Raw genomic sequence first — 15457 nt, forward strand, 5'->3', positions numbered from 1 at the left:
AGTGTTGGATTCATACACCTGAGGATGGGGAGGATAAATATCTGGTGTCATACAGGGACATATTCATCCATGCACAATGCAAACAGTGCTTAGTAATAACGTTATGTGAAAGGGTTACACTGCAGTTTGGTTTCTCACTTTTCAGAAGACAGTTAAAAGAAAGTGTAGGAATCCAACAAAACCTATTAGCCTGCAGCATGGCAAGGGGCAGGACCATCTCACACAAATATTCTAATTCTAGCATGCCAGAAAACTCCAACATCTTCTTCAACTAAAAATCTGACTTCAGTATATTGGTGATTCCAATCTGAGCATCAGAATGCAACACAATCTCTGCTTATTGATTCAGGAACACAGTATTGACTATACAGTACTATAAAGAACATAGCTTCAAAAACTTGGCTGGGGTGTTCTTTTCTGAATAGAGAGGCTCCTGCTAATGAACAAAAAATGGCTGTGTTGCACCTTTAACATCCCATATATGTTCTTTGAAGGAGACACAAGCAGCACCTCTGCTCTTGCTCCAAAAGCCTGGAATACTGCATTCCATACCATTTGAAATAATTAAAATAAGAAAATTAAGGAAGTTTCTACATTTTATGGATCTGAGCTAAACTGGTTAACACTATTTATTTATTTATTTTATTTGTATACCACCCCATAGCCGAAGCTCTCTGGACGGTTTACAGCAACTAAGTAATACTAATTTATTACCTATTGTACCTGCTATACTAGACACTGTGATCAGGGTACTTACAGATATAGCTGGTGAAAGTGTGATGTTCCCTATTGATTCTTTTAATTCATCCAGTGAAGGCATGGCATAATGAGAACTACTGTTAGGCTGTACAGGCTTGATTTCCACATGGAACTTCCTCGGTTCATCATCTTCAGAGTCAGAATCACTTGAAGAATAGAAGTGGTTCTCTTTGGTATGTTATTGGAAGTTAAGGTAAAAATTGGTCCATCAGGTAATGAAATAGCACTGCTATGCATAAGAAACAGAGAAATTGCAAGAAAATAAGTCACTAAAAAGGATTTTTAAGGCTCACAAAAATCATTGAAATAAGTGTTTCATATATTCAAAGAGTTCTTATGCAGAAGAGGGCAACCAAAGCTATAAAAGAGCTGAAGCAACTCTCCTATAAAGAAAGGTTATAATGTTTGTGACTTTTTAGTTTAGAAAATTGGGTAACATGCAGGTTGCTGAGAAAGTGGATAGTTTTTCCTCCTCTCATATAATAGTAAAACCCAGGATCATCCAATGAAGCTGATGGGAGATTGAAAGGCAAAAGGAAAGAAATTTACACAGCACAAAACTAAGGCATTTCCTACCACAAGATGTAGTAATGGCTGCCAACTTGGATGGCTTTGTCAGGGAATTAGATAAGCGTATGGGGATATTGGTGGCTACCAGTCATGATGGCTATATTATCTCCAGTATGAGGAACATATGAATATGTTCATTATGAGGAACAGTATGAGGAAGTTTGAGGCTTTAAACTTAGTTGATAGAGAACCAGGAGAACTATGGAGTGAAGTCAGAGACACTATCGGGGAAGAATGCAAAAAGACAATACCTCTAGTTAAAAAGAGAGAAAGACCTCAAAGGATGATTGAAGAAACTCTCAAAATGGTTAAAAAGAGAAGGAAAGCAAAAGCAAAAGCAAAAGGAGACAGAAACACGGTCAGAACCCTAAATGCAACAATACAGAAACTAGTACATAGGGACAAAGAGCTATTACAATAGTTACTGTATAGAAATGGAAGAGGAAAACAAAAAGGGAAGAACAAGAGCCCTATTCCAAAAGATCAGAGAAATGAAAGGGAAATTTAAACCAAAAGTAGGGCAACACACTGACTGACCCAGATGAAATAAAAGGAAGATGGAAGCAATACACTGAAGAACTCTATAAAAGAGATGCAAGGATGACAGATTCATTCACAGAGGAACCATATGATGAAAAACCAGAAATTTTAGAATGTGAGGTGAAAGCTGCTCTTAAAATACTTGGAAGAAACAAATCACCAGGAACAGATGGCATACAAATAGAGTTGCTACAAGCTACTGAGACTGAATCTGTCCAAATTTTGACAAAAAATTGTCAACAAATATGGAAAACTAAACAATGGCCCACAGACTGGAAGCGTTCAATATACATCCCAATTCCAAAGAAAGGGATCCCAAGGAATGCAGTAATTATTGACCTATTGCCTTAATATCTCATGCAAATAAAGTAACGCTCAAGATTCTACAACAAAGGCTCTGACCATATATGCAGTGAGAAATGCCAGACGTCCAAGCTGGATTTAGAAAGGAAACAGGTACCAGAGATCATATTGCAAACATACATTGGATAATGGAATGGACCAAGGAATTTCAGAAGGAAATCACCCTGTGCTTCATAGACTACAGCAAATTCCATGCAAAACTATGGAATGCTTTAAAAGAAATGGGGGTGCCACAGCATCTGATTGTCCTGATGCGCAACCTATACTCTGCACAAGAGGCTACTGTAAGGACAGAATATGGAGAAACCGATTGGTTCCCAATTGGAAAGGATGTGAGACACGGGTGTATTTTATCACCCTATTTGTTTAATCTATATGCAGAACATATCATACGAAAAGCGGAATTGGACCAAGATGAGGAAGTGTGAAAATCGGAGAGATAAATATCAATAATTTAAGATATGCAGACGATACCATACTACTAGCAGAAACCAGTAATGATTTGCAACAAATGCTGATTATTGTAGTAGTTCTTTTTGACCCTATGTACTAGTCTCTGTATTATTGCATTTAGGATTCTAACCGTGTTTTGCTTTTGCGTTCCTTCTCTCTAATCATTTTAAGAGTTCCATCAGTCATCCATTGAGGTCTTTCTCTCTTTTTAATTAGAGATACTGTCTTTTTGCATTCTTCCCTGATAATGTCCCTGACTTCACTCCATAGTTTTTCTGGTTCTCTATCAGCTAGGTTTAAAGCCTCAACTCTGTTCCTTATTTGATCTTTAAATTCTTCTGGGATGTTATTTAAATTGTATTTTGGCATTATGATTGTTTTGTTCTTCTTCTTTTAGATTTACTCTGATTTTCGATATTACCAGTTCATGATCTGTACCACAGACGATATGCAGACGATACCATACTACTAGCAGAAACCAGTAATGATTTGAAACGAATGCTGATGAAAGTTAAAGAGGAAAGCATAAAAGCAGGACTACAGCTGAGTGTCAAAAAGACTAAAGTAATGACAACAGAACATTTATGCAACTTTAAAGTTGACAATGAGGACACTGAACTTGTCAAGGGTTATCAATACCTTAACCAAAATGGGGACAAAAGTCAAGAAATCAGAAGAAGGCTAGGACCGGGGAGGGCAGCTATGAGAGAACTAGAAAAGGTCCTTAAATGTAAAGATGTATCACTGAACACTAAAGTCAGGATCATTCAGACCATGGTATTCCTGATCTCTATGTATGGATGTGAAAGTTGGACAGCGAAAAAAGTGGGTAAGAGAAAAATCAACTCATTTGAAATGTGGTGTTGGAGGAGAGCTTTGCACATACCATGGACTGCAAAAAAGACAAATAATTGGGTGTCAGAACAAATTAAACCAGAACTGTCACTAGAAGCTAAAATGATGAAACTGATATCATACTTTGGACACATAATGAGAAGACAGGATTCACTAGAAAAGGCAATAATGCTGGGGAAAACAGAAGGGAGTAGAAAAAGAGGAAGGCCAAACAAGAGATGGATTGATTCCATAAAGGAAGCCACAGACCTGAACTTACAAGATCTGAACAGGGTGGTTCATGACAGATGCTCTTGGAGGTCACTGATTCATAATCGACTTGAAGGCAAATAACAAGAACAACAACTATGAGGAACATAGAAAACTGCTTTATACTGAATCAGACTATTTGTCTGTCTAGCTCAGTGTTGTCTACAATGATTGGCAGTGGCTCTTCCAGGGTTTTATAGGCAGGGGTATCTCCTGGGGAATGAACTTGGAACCTTCTGCACGCAAAGCAGATGTTCTACCACTGAGCCATGGTCCTTTCCATGAAGGCAGTGTGCCTCTTGAGTACCAGTTGCTGCAGATCACAAGCAGGAGAATGCTATTGGGTGTGCTCATGTCTTACTTCTCAGGTTCCCATAGGCATTTGGTTAGCTGCAAAATGCTGGAGTAGATAGGCCTTTAACCTGATCCAGCACGGCTCTTCTTATGTTCATAATTAAGCATTACAATAAAAAGGATATTCTGACTAGCTTCTGGTTTAATGCTATACCCTTCATCATCAACATCTGGAATGTTCTGGAAGGAAAACAGAAAACCTATCAGGGCAATATCACTACAAAAATACTTTTCAGTAGATGTCAAAGCATGCATAATGTATTGCTGATTATTTTTTAACCAGTTTATGAAAGCAGCAGTATTCATATCAGCTGAAACTTCAGTCCTCAAGTTCAGAGGAATCAGGTTAATCATAACTGGAACTTTACAAGTCTTATCACATTCACACTTATTTTCTACAGCTTGAGCAGTCAAAGCTAGGGGATAAACCTAGCTAGAGTCTAGAGATAAAATAAGCTCTTGCACATCTATGTCTAAAACACTATCCACTGACGCCATATCTGAGATGGGTGGGTATGAATATACCATATTAGTTAAACTTTTCTTCCCTTACAACACTTTTAAAATAAAGGTTAGCTGTCTAGTCAAGCATAGGAGTTACATACCCCAGAGAGCATTTATGACCTACTATTCTGGCTTTCATAACCTTGACAGACTATACAGCAGCCTTTTATGATTGTTCCAATATTGCACCTGGTATAGACTACTGCCAAGTGAGTCACTGGAAACCTACAAGGTCTGCGCTGGTTTGTTATAACCTACCAGGCACAGTTAAAGCACTTTCACATGAGATGTGCACCAGGAAGAGATGGTTTCTAGGGCAAGATTTTAAAGATGGCAGCTCTTTGTTTTGATGTAACAGTAGCTTTGGACTGGCAGCAATCAACGTAAGGATGGGCAGCACCTGCAGGTGTAGATTGCAAGTGGCTTCTGTTCTGTCTCAGAGCACCAGAGACCAGCAAAATGCTGTGTCTGAAGGTACCCTTACAGAAATCTTTTTCACTGCTAGGAATCTCACAATGGCATGAGAGAAGGGCTAGATGGAGAACTTGTTTTACCTTGGTTACTTGATTTGTTGCACACCCTATCCAAATGACAAGGACCACATTGACAGTCCAATCTTACTCATGGTTAATCAGAAATGTTTCACTGAATTATATTTATTTAATTAATTTTATTAATTGTCATATCCTGCCCTTCTTCCTGTCAGAGTCCAGGTTGGCTTACAATAACCTTAATATACAATACAGATATCATAACACCGTAATTAATATTACTGTTAATTAAAATTATCAGCACATTAATAACAACCTTTAAAACATAACACAGCACCTTGAATTGGGACTGGTAGCTAACACACAGCCAGTGCAGAGTTAGGATCAGTGTTATATATTCCCTTTCCACTGTCACATGTAACAACCTGACAGCAACAGTTTGCACTAGCCTCTGAACCATCATCAAGAGCAGCCCCATGTAAAATGCATTGTGGTAGTCAAGCTGAGAGGTTATTACAGCGTGATCAGAGCTTGGAAGTAACTAGTTACAAGTAACGAATTACTTGTAATTCATTACTTTTTTGAGTAACGAGTGGGTAATTCCTTTACATTTTGATTGTAATAGAACTAGGTGTAATTTTACTACTTTTGTGGAGTAATTGTAACGTTTCCAGAATTACTTTTGGGCATTACTTGGGGGGGAGCAGGGGAAGTCTTCTGCTCCTCTGATCTGTGGATGAAAATCATGTGCCTCAAACTGGGCTTCTGTGCAGTGTTGCTCTTTCCTCATGCTCTGTGGATAGGCAGGAGGCGACGAGGGAGGAGGCAGAGAGTGAGACAGGGTGGAGTGGAGAAAACAATTATTTAAAAAAATGTATAGTGGTGGTGAAGAATGCAGTGGAGGGAAAAAGGATCTGGAGGTCAAGAACATGGATAAAGGAGAAGGAGGCAGCAGCAGAATGGAGATAAAGAACTGTGGAGGTGAAAGATGACAACGTGTGTAAATACTGTGTTTGCACTTGGCACACAAAGTGACTTCCACCACCCTCTCTGGCTACTGGGCTGCATTTGCAGTATTTTAACTTTTTTGCATCTCAGGGGAAAATGTTTGCTTGAGTGAGAGTCCCTCAGTTGGTGGCAGGGCAGGGTCTGGGAGGTGGTTAAGTGAGAGAGATTATGCTGGCTGGCTGAGTGGGGGGTTTGCACTTGGTTTGGCGTGCAAAGATCTGAGTACTGGCCTCAGCCTCCCTCCCCACCACCCTTACCAGCGGAGAGACCACCATTGCTATCTTATGAATAAAAATAATTATTCTACTACCTCTGTATGTGTTTGTTTATTTTTAATGTTGTTTTAGGCTACTTAGATGTGTAGCAGCCAAGGCCAGCACCTTGTAGGCGGTTTTTTTAAAGTAACTGAAATGTAATTGCAGTGATTACCTTGGAGGAAAAGTAAAGTAATCAGTTACTTTCAGAGCAATTGTAATTGTAACGGTAATTACTACTTTTTGGGCCATGTAACTGTAACTGTAATTTATTACTTTTTAAAAGTAATCTTCCAAGCTCTGAGCGTGATCTCTGATGTCAGCCTGTCCCAGTCAAGGAATGCCTGTAGCCATAGCTGGGCATGGACACTGAAGGAGTACTCCAAAGTTACACATTTGTTCTTTTATGGAAAGTGCTACCATATCCAGAATAGGCCATTTCCCTGATTTCCTCACTCAGGAGTCACCTATCCATACCACCTCAATCAGGATTCTGCTTTATTTTTTTGGCCCTCGTTGAACCCATTGCTGTATCCAGACACTGGTCCCAGCACTTGCACACCCTCTCCTGATTCAGATGGAATGGAGAAACAGAGATGAGCACTGTCTGCATATTGATGCTGCTGCACTCCAAATCCCCAGACAATACTTCTCAGCAGTTTCATATAAACATTAAATAGCACTGGGGACAATATGGAACACTAGAACCCCACAGTATAAATGCCATGAGGTCGAGCAGAAGTCCCCCAATGCTATTCTTGGTAGCGGTCCTGTAATTAGCAACTGAACCATTGGAACAAAGTCCTTCAATCCCCACCCCACAGAAACACTTCAGGTCAATGATAATAAATGCTGCTGAGAGCTTGAGCAGAATCAACAGGTCTCCTGATAAACATCATTAACCAGGTGACTAAGGTGTTTCAGCTCCATGTCCAGTTATGGAACTACACTGAATTGGATCTTAATGATCCATCTAGGCATCTTTGCAGTTTGCCAGTCACCACAAACATCCCTTTCTTGAGCAAGGTGATCAGACTGGGTGGTAGTCATCTAAAATATCAGGATCCAGTGAGGTTCTTTTCAAGGGGTGATGAAAGGGCCATTGGTCTCACCTGAATGGTGGTTTTCCCAGGTATCATGCCATCACGTGGGTAGTCATAGAGCCATCTAGTGTGCGAAGGCAAGAATGTACTGGAGTTAATATCTGAACGGAGCGAGCCCCTCCTACTCCAGTTTCATTCACGACGAGTCCAGCATGAGACATCTTGAGGGAAAAGCAACAGCCAACAGGCCTGCCAGCAAGGAAAATACAAAACTGGCCCCGTAGGGCAAACATTTCTAATGAACATGGAAATCCTGACTTAACTCTATTGCCTAAGTGATAAATCTGAACAATATACTGAAGTAGGTGACATCCACATGCAAACTCCTCCAAACGGGAAGGCCGTGATGGCATGACTCCTGGGAAAACCACCCTTCAGGTGAGGCCAATGGCCTGTTTTCCCCAGGTAGCATGCCATCACGTGGGATGTACCAAAGCAGCCCCAGAAGGGAGGGACCTCCCATTGCTCACTTAGTGCTTCCTCATGAAAAAGGTCCTGTTGCAGAACTCGCCTCCCAAAGGAAGCGTCGGTAGAAGCTCTAATAATGTTTGATAAAGGAGTCTGGAGTAAACCATACCACTGCTCTACAGATGTCTGCAAGAGGTGCGTTGGTTGCAAAAGCGGCCACAGTGGCAGCTGACCTGCTGCAATGCGCCGTTATTTTACTGGGCACTGGCAACTTTAGTGACTCATACGCCAGAGCGATGCAGGCGCGCAACCAACAAAACAGAGTAGATTTAGAGACCTTTTCCCCAGAGTCCTTGGGTGAAAGGATACAAATAATGACTCCGTCAATCTTATGTCCTGAGTCCGAGATAGGTGTATCTTGAGGGCCCTCCCGACATCAAGCAAGTGCCAGGCCTTCTCTAGTAGATGAGCGGGCTTAGGACAAAAAGAAGAAAGAACAATGTCCTGGTTACAGTGGAAAGTTGAGCTGATCTTGGGACGAAAAGATGGATCTGGATGCAGCACAACTGAGTCCTTGTGGAAAATGCAGAGATGACACGCTGATGACAATGCTCCCAGTTCAGATACTCTTCTTGCTGAGGTGATTGCCACTAGGAACAGGACCTTGAAGGATAAGAGTCGCAGAGGCACTGACCCAAGAGGTTCAAAGGGAGGGCGCTGAAGAGCTTGCAGGACCTTAGGTAGACTCCAGGAAGGGAAACGATGACACACCACTGGTGAGAAGGCAGCTCCCTTCAAAAAGCGCCTGATGAGAGCATGCAAACCCACAGAAACATCAGAGTGGGACGCAGACCAGATTGACGAGATCGTAGAGGCGTGATGATGTAAGGTGTTAGCTTTGAGTCCCATTTTCAGGCCTCTATAAAGGAACTGCAGAACCTGTTGTACTGTAGCTTGAGAAAGTTGGCAACCTTGTCCTGCGCACCATTTAGAGAAGGTGAGCCACGTACTCTGGTAAATGCGATTCGTCAATGGCCTTCTAGATGCCATAATTGTATCGACAACCCCCTGAGATAGGCCTGAATTAATCAGCTGCCTCCAGACTCAGCCATTTGGGGTCTGGATGCCAGATTGGTCCCTAAGACAGTAGGTCTGGCCTGACTGGCAGCCTCCAAGGCTCTGTTATTGACAGCGCAATCAAGTCCGAGAACCATGGGCAGCGAGGCCAGTATGGGGCCAGCAGAACCAGTTATGCCCTTTCGCGTCTCAGCTTTCTCAATGTCCTGCCCAGTAGAGGAATCGGGGGGAAGGCGTACAGAAGGCCATCTGGCCAAGGGGTCGCCAGTGCATCCACTGACTCCGCGGTCTGTTCCAGAAATCTGGAGAAGTACCAAGGCAGGTGCTGATTGTGACTCGAGGCAAAGAGGTCCACCAAGAAGATGACGAACCAGCACTGGAGGAGGTTGAACGACGCTGGGTGAAATTTCCACTCTCCCGGAACCACCTGCTACCTGCTGCCTGCTGAGCCAGTCAGCTGCCATGTTCAGAGTCCCACTGACATGTTCTGCCCATGGAGATCTCAGATGGCTTTCAGCCCAGTTGAAGATCTGGGTCACTTCTGCCTGGAGAACTTGTGATCTGGTTCCCCCTTGTCTGTTCAAATGCAATTTTACGCAGGTGTTGTCTGTCTGGATCAGGATGTGCTCCAACTGGAAGATTGGCTGGAAGTGTCGGAGAGCTAGATGGACTGCAAGTAATTCCAGCCAGTTGATACTCTGACGTTGTTCCAGACTGGATCATCACCCTGGACAAAGCGGGAGTTGCAGTGGGCCCCCCAGCCAGTTAGGCTGGCATCCATCGTAATTACTGTTCTGTCTGGTTCTCGGAATGGAGTTCCCCTGCTGAGATTTCAAGTTCTTCTTGCCCACCATTGGAAGGACATCCGAAGGGGGGAATCCAGGCGAATGTCGCGATGATTGGAATTGGCAATGTCCACCTGGAAAGGTAATAGGACCCACTGGAGAGGCCAAGTATGGTGTCGTGCCCACGGAATGACGTGAATGGTGGACATGAACTTTCCCAGCACCTTTGCCAGAAACATCACATCTGCCTTTGAGCATCGTAGCAGGAGCCTTGCCATATCTCTGATGGTTGCGATGCGTTCCGGTGATAGGAAGACCATGGCCTGTACTGTGTCTAGTATCGCTCCCAGATGCTGTAGTTGCTGAGCTGGTTGTAGCTGACTCTTGTTGATGTTGACAAGCCAACCGTGGGTCCTGAGAACCTCGAAGGTGCGAAGAACCTGGTCGCGTGCATGGTCCTTGGAGTCTGCCCGGAGCAATAATCATCCAAGTAGGGGTAAATACGGACCCCCTGAAGGCGGAGGTGGGCCACCAGGGTGACCATCACTTTGGCAAATACCCTTGGTACCCACGCAAGCCCGAAAGGCATAGCCGTGTATTGAAAATGATCGTGACCCAAGGCAAGCCTCAGGAACTATCTGTGGGCAGGGCAGATAGGAATATGGAGATATGCTTCCTTTAGGTTGATGGAAGCCAAAAAGTCTCCCTGCTGTAGAACCTGTATAATTGAGGCAAGGGACTCCATTTTGAACCGTCGGTACATCACGAAGCAGTTGACAAACTTGAGATCCAAAACCACCCTCCATGACAGATCGCACTTGGGAACTGCAAACAGGACTGAGTAGACACTCCGTGATCTCTCTGCTGGTGGGACTGGTTCTACTGCTGCTATGTTAAGGAGATGTTGGATTACTTCCTGCTGACCCTCTGTTGTTCCTGGGTTTGGGGAATGGAAGAGGGAACGAATCTGTCCGGGGGGGGGGTGAAGCCAAAACTCTATGCTGTAACCCTGAGAGAAAAGATCTCTGATCCAAGAAACTTGGGTTAGCTCCAGCCAGAGTCCTGCATAGTGGAGTAGCCTGCCTCTGATAGGGATGGCATCAGAATTGTCAACGCTGACACGCTACCCGTCCGCATGATGAAGTGGAAAGGCCTTGATGTCCCTGGTACTGAGCCTTGCCCTGGAACCGCTGTTTGTGCCAGGTTCCCTTGAAGGCGCAGAAGTCTGTAAAACAGGGATTGCAGCCTTGCCCCCCAGGCCGAGCTCCTCGAAAGGGCTGAAAGTATCAGTACGGAGCAAACCTCCTAAATGGCCTGCGGTCGTCTTTTTTGGGCAGGCTTTCTGTTGTCTTTAGGATCTACCAAGACTGCTTCTTTGCTGAACAGCAACGCTCCAGAGTATAGGGCTGTGGATAAATTGACTCTAGCTATGGTATCTGCGTCCCACTTATGAAACTGAGTTCATCGTGCCACTACTTCTGCAGCCAGTGCTCGAGCTCCTTGTTGTGATGCATCCAAAGTAGCATCAGCTATGAATGCTGCCGCTCTTTGTAGCTTGATGAGGCCCCTTCTGAGTTTGGGTGGATCTGGGTTCGGGTCTTCCAAGAGCTCGTCCAGCCACATCATAGAGGCTCTTGAAAAGATGGAGGCTGCTACAGAGGCTCAAATGGAATAGGCGGTGGCTTCATGGTTCTTTCGCAGAGCGAAGTCTATCCGCCATTCTGATGGGTCCTTAAGCCGGGAGTCTCCTTCTTTCGGGAGGAGAGACCTGGACACCAAGTCAGAGATTGGCTGATCTACTCCTGGGACGTTCAGGTGAGTCATGAACTCAGCAGCTAAAGTGTAATGTCTCTTAGCCATGGCAGAGAAGCAACGTGGGTGCAGCGGCCGAGCCCATTCCTCTTTGGCCAGTTTGTCAATGGGATCTGGAACTGGAATGAAGTGATCCGCCAATCTGGGAGATTTGAGGATCCTGGCACCCTTCAGGGGAGAAGCAAGGGATTGGGCAGGCACAGACTGGAGTCCCAATGTGTCCAGAACAATTCCGCACAGCGGGACATAGTCAGCTGGGTCAAATAGACGATAGGAGGAGTCCTCCTCCAATTCTGAATCTTCACTCCACTCATTATCTTTGGCCTGGGGAATGGCCAAAGGGTCCTCTGTTCCGGTGTCATTACCTCCAATTCTGCCTCTGGCAACATCAAAAGGATCTGGAGAAGGAGGTGGCACAGTGTCATTGCGAACATGATGACCCATCGCGCTGGGCTGCTGCTGAGGTACTTGCTGAGGTAATTGAGAGAAGAATCCCAGTATATCCTTTAGCTGTGAAAGGAACTCCGGGGTCAGTTGCTATCCTGTTCAGAGCGGGATTCACGAGGCTGAGATGCAGGTGCAATTAAATCTTGTTTTATTAAAGTAATGGATACATCAAAAGCAGTGCGCTTCATAGAAACCTCTAACCTATCTCACTAGAATTCCCTAACTGCACTCTAGACATGCTCTGCAACGTGTGAAGAAAGATGACTCAGCAGCTCAACCCAGAGAGCTGCAGTCATAAGTAGGGCAAATTTTAGATCGTAATCTCCGACTCCTTCGCAAGTCCTGCATCTGTCCTGTCTGCTTCTTGCGGCATAGAGAGCAGGGTGACAGGGGAGCGTGCTTCCAACGGCTCGTCCAAAAGAACCGTCTCCTTAGCAACCGGCTTGAGGCCATGGGGCAGTGACATGCTTGAAGCATCCCAAGATGTAGTTAAAGGTGTGGATTGGTCTTTTGTTTTCTGTGATTGTAATTTGATTTAATTGACTGTTTTGTATTTTGTGTTTTGACATGTATTTGTATTATATTTTTATTGTACGTCGCCTAGAGTGACAGGATTTTACCTGCCAGATAGGTGTCTAATAAATTTTAGATAATAATAATAATAATAATAATAATAATAGTAATAATAATAATAATAATAATAATAAAGAGCTGCTTGGTAAAGGGGGAGTCAACATGCCCTCCGAAACATCTTCCAATGGCTCATCCGACCTGTCTGGGGGTGGCGCTCTCTCCTCTTCAGAGACTGCGCCATCCGTGGGAACTGGCCCGGACTCAACCTCACTCCCCCTCCCAAGGTCTTGCTGAGACTCTACAACTCCTGGGTCTTCCGCGTCTTTTGACAGCTGGGAAACCTGAAACTCATGTCTTCCCCCTCCCTGGCCCTCATGGGGGAGCGGAGGCTCAACATCATCCCCCCTTCCATGCATTAACCCTTCCCACCCTGAGGTCTGGGCTTCTCTGGATACGCCTCATGGAAGTCTCTCACCAAATCCGGGGTGTGCACATCCTCTGCCGTTTCCCACGAATGTTCTGACGGATCATACCCTTTCCAATGGATCAGGTACTGAAGTCTCCTGGGTCTTCCGGGCCTTCTGACAGCTGGGAAACCTGAAACTCATGTCTTCCCCCTCCCTGACCCTCATTGGGGAGCAGAGGCTCAACAGTTGCAGGCCTAGGAGAGGATCTGGTACAGCCGCCTGAGGCTCCGAGGGCAGGGCTTGCCCATGTTGGGTCAAGTGAGGATGAACTAATTGGTGAGACGTCATCGCCATCGACTGAGGAGGGCAGTCCAAATTTGGTTGGCTAGGAACCCCTTCAAACTCATCACCTGACGAGCCAGTAGGAGAATGAAAAAGAGCTGACAATGTCTGCTGAGCAGTGTCCTCCGAATCAGGAACTGAAACATAGCGAGCTCACTTGGAGGGACCATGGGTAGATAGTAGGGTTGCCAGATCACTGGTTTGCAGCCAGAGTCTTCGGCAAAAGGGGGCCGGCTCTGGCCATATCCTCCTTGAACACGTGGATCTCCGGTTTTCCAGTGGCCCCCCAAGCCACGCATGCGTGATTCACGCACGCATACGCTGAAGGCTCTGGCCGCCCGCCATTTCCCACTCAGCCAACATCTGCTTGCTGCTCGTTGCCTCCCCTCCCTCCTTCCCTCCTGCCTGGGTGGTGCCAAGGACCAGCACCACCACCAGTTGCTGCCACCAGGACTGGCGTAACACGGTAAGTATGGCAGGAGGGCGCAACGCTTGAGGGGTGCCTGAGGCGCCCCTAAGCAGGCCCGGAGCCAGCCTTAGCCTTGGGGCAGTGCGGGTCTCTCTACGGAGAGCCCCAGGAGCCCGCCCGCCTGCCTGCCATGGACTCCGGCGGGGCGGCGCTGCTGCTGCTGCCTCTCCCTTTGGCTGGGGGTAAGTCGCTCTCTCCAACCCGCCACCGCTCTTCCCCGTGGAAGATGCAGGCTGCAGGGGGAGAGGCCTGCGCTGCGAGTTCTGCCGGGCGCACCACGAGCAAAGCAGTGAGGGAAGCCTCCCCGCATCTCCCTGCTCCGGCCGGGGGCCCTTCCTTTTTTTCCTGATGAGACCGTGCCCTCCCGTGGGGTGGGGGACCCGACTCGAGAGGGAGCCCCGAAGGCGGCCACAGCCACAGGTGGCTTTTGGCGAGCGAGCAATGCGCCTGCAGTGGCCGGGCAGCTCATGGCTGCCCTGCAGGGAGTTGCAAGCCACAGGCTCGGCCCTCGAGGCCGGGGAAGAAACGGGCTTTAGTTGCCTGCCCCAACTTTGCCAGGCCACTAGCCGGGCGCGCAGGTTCGTAGCCAGTGAAAAGTTTTGGTTTCAGGGTGGGGGGTAGCGCCACACATGTAGGCGTGGGCAAGAAAACAGTTTTCTGCAATAAACATAATTATTTTTTGTAAAAAAAAAACAATTGGAGGGAGAAATGTTTTGGGGGGGTCACCCCGCAGCCCCCCCAGGCCCCGAGTCAAGAGGAGCCACTTCAGCCTGGGAAAGGGCCTGCGCCTGCTGGTCGCCAACATGAGGCTCCCCAGCCGGCCCGGGGGCACCCTTTTCTAGGCCCCCGAGGTGCGTAGCTGAAAGGCAAAACGTTTGCCCCCCCAAAAGCTCCCCCCTTTCTCCTGGACCCAGGCTTTATCTGGCTGGAATGCCATCGCTTCCTGGGACGCAGCGGGCTGCCTTTGTGCCCCCCTGGTCACCATGGGGACGGAGCATGCTGCAGCAGGGGCTTTTGTATGGCTGCAGAACAGCAGAAAGCCCCCATGGAGAGCGGGGGAGCCGGGAAGGAGCCAGAGCACTCCGTAGGGCTGGGGGCCTTTCTCTGGGGCAAGAGCTCGGGGGAGGGTGCGCTCTCCCCTTCTTTCTGGCGTTTTAGAGTTTGGGTCTGGGTTGGGGTGCCATTCAAATACTGGCATGAACTGTGCTGATTTTTTCAAATATGTGAAGGAAGAGCAAAGGTTAACTGACACCATGTAAATGTGGGCAAGAAATGATCTTAAAATTTGAATTATCTCTCAAAATTTACTATCTTCCAGTAATCTGTTATCAAGGTGGATATTTTGGAATTTGATCCTTGTAACATGTAACCTTCTGCAAATCTGAGATCACTCATTTGTAGATGTAAGCAACACGCTTGGCATTTATTACCACAATTCATGCCTCACAGTGGGTGATTAGACTGAATCTGAAATTAGGATTTTAGAAAATGGTGCCTTAAAAACGAACACAGCTATTGTGGCATAATTTTTCTTCATACTTGTCATCTATTCCCCAAACCACTATGTATTTCATTTCAATAATTAAGTTCTGAAGCATTTCATTCATTCTAGGCAAAGTTTAACACAGATGGAG

General features: G+C 46.0%; 1 protein-coding gene across 3 annotated transcripts in view; it reads right to left on the bottom strand.

Moving 5' to 3' along the window:
- FCHO2 (FCH and mu domain containing endocytic adaptor 2) overlaps positions 1 to 15457 on the bottom strand; it is a 166184-nt gene that overhangs the window by 65969 nt on the left and 84758 nt on the right. For all 3 annotated transcript variants that reach the window (XM_061621139.1, XM_061621129.1, XM_061621125.1), the window contains 2 exons: positions 4266 to 4323; positions 758 to 933 (listed from right to left, as the gene is read on the bottom strand). In XM_061621139.1, coding sequence (XP_061477123.1) covers positions 758 to 933; positions 4266 to 4323 — 234 coding nt within the window. The remainder of the gene's footprint in view (positions 1 to 757; positions 934 to 4265; positions 4324 to 15457) is intronic.

Source organism: Rhineura floridana, chromosome 1 (genome assembly GCF_030035675.1).
Source record: "Rhineura floridana isolate rRhiFlo1 chromosome 1, rRhiFlo1.hap2, whole genome shotgun sequence".
Classification (NCBI taxonomy): Eukaryota; Metazoa; Chordata; class Lepidosauria; order Squamata; family Rhineuridae; genus Rhineura; species Rhineura floridana.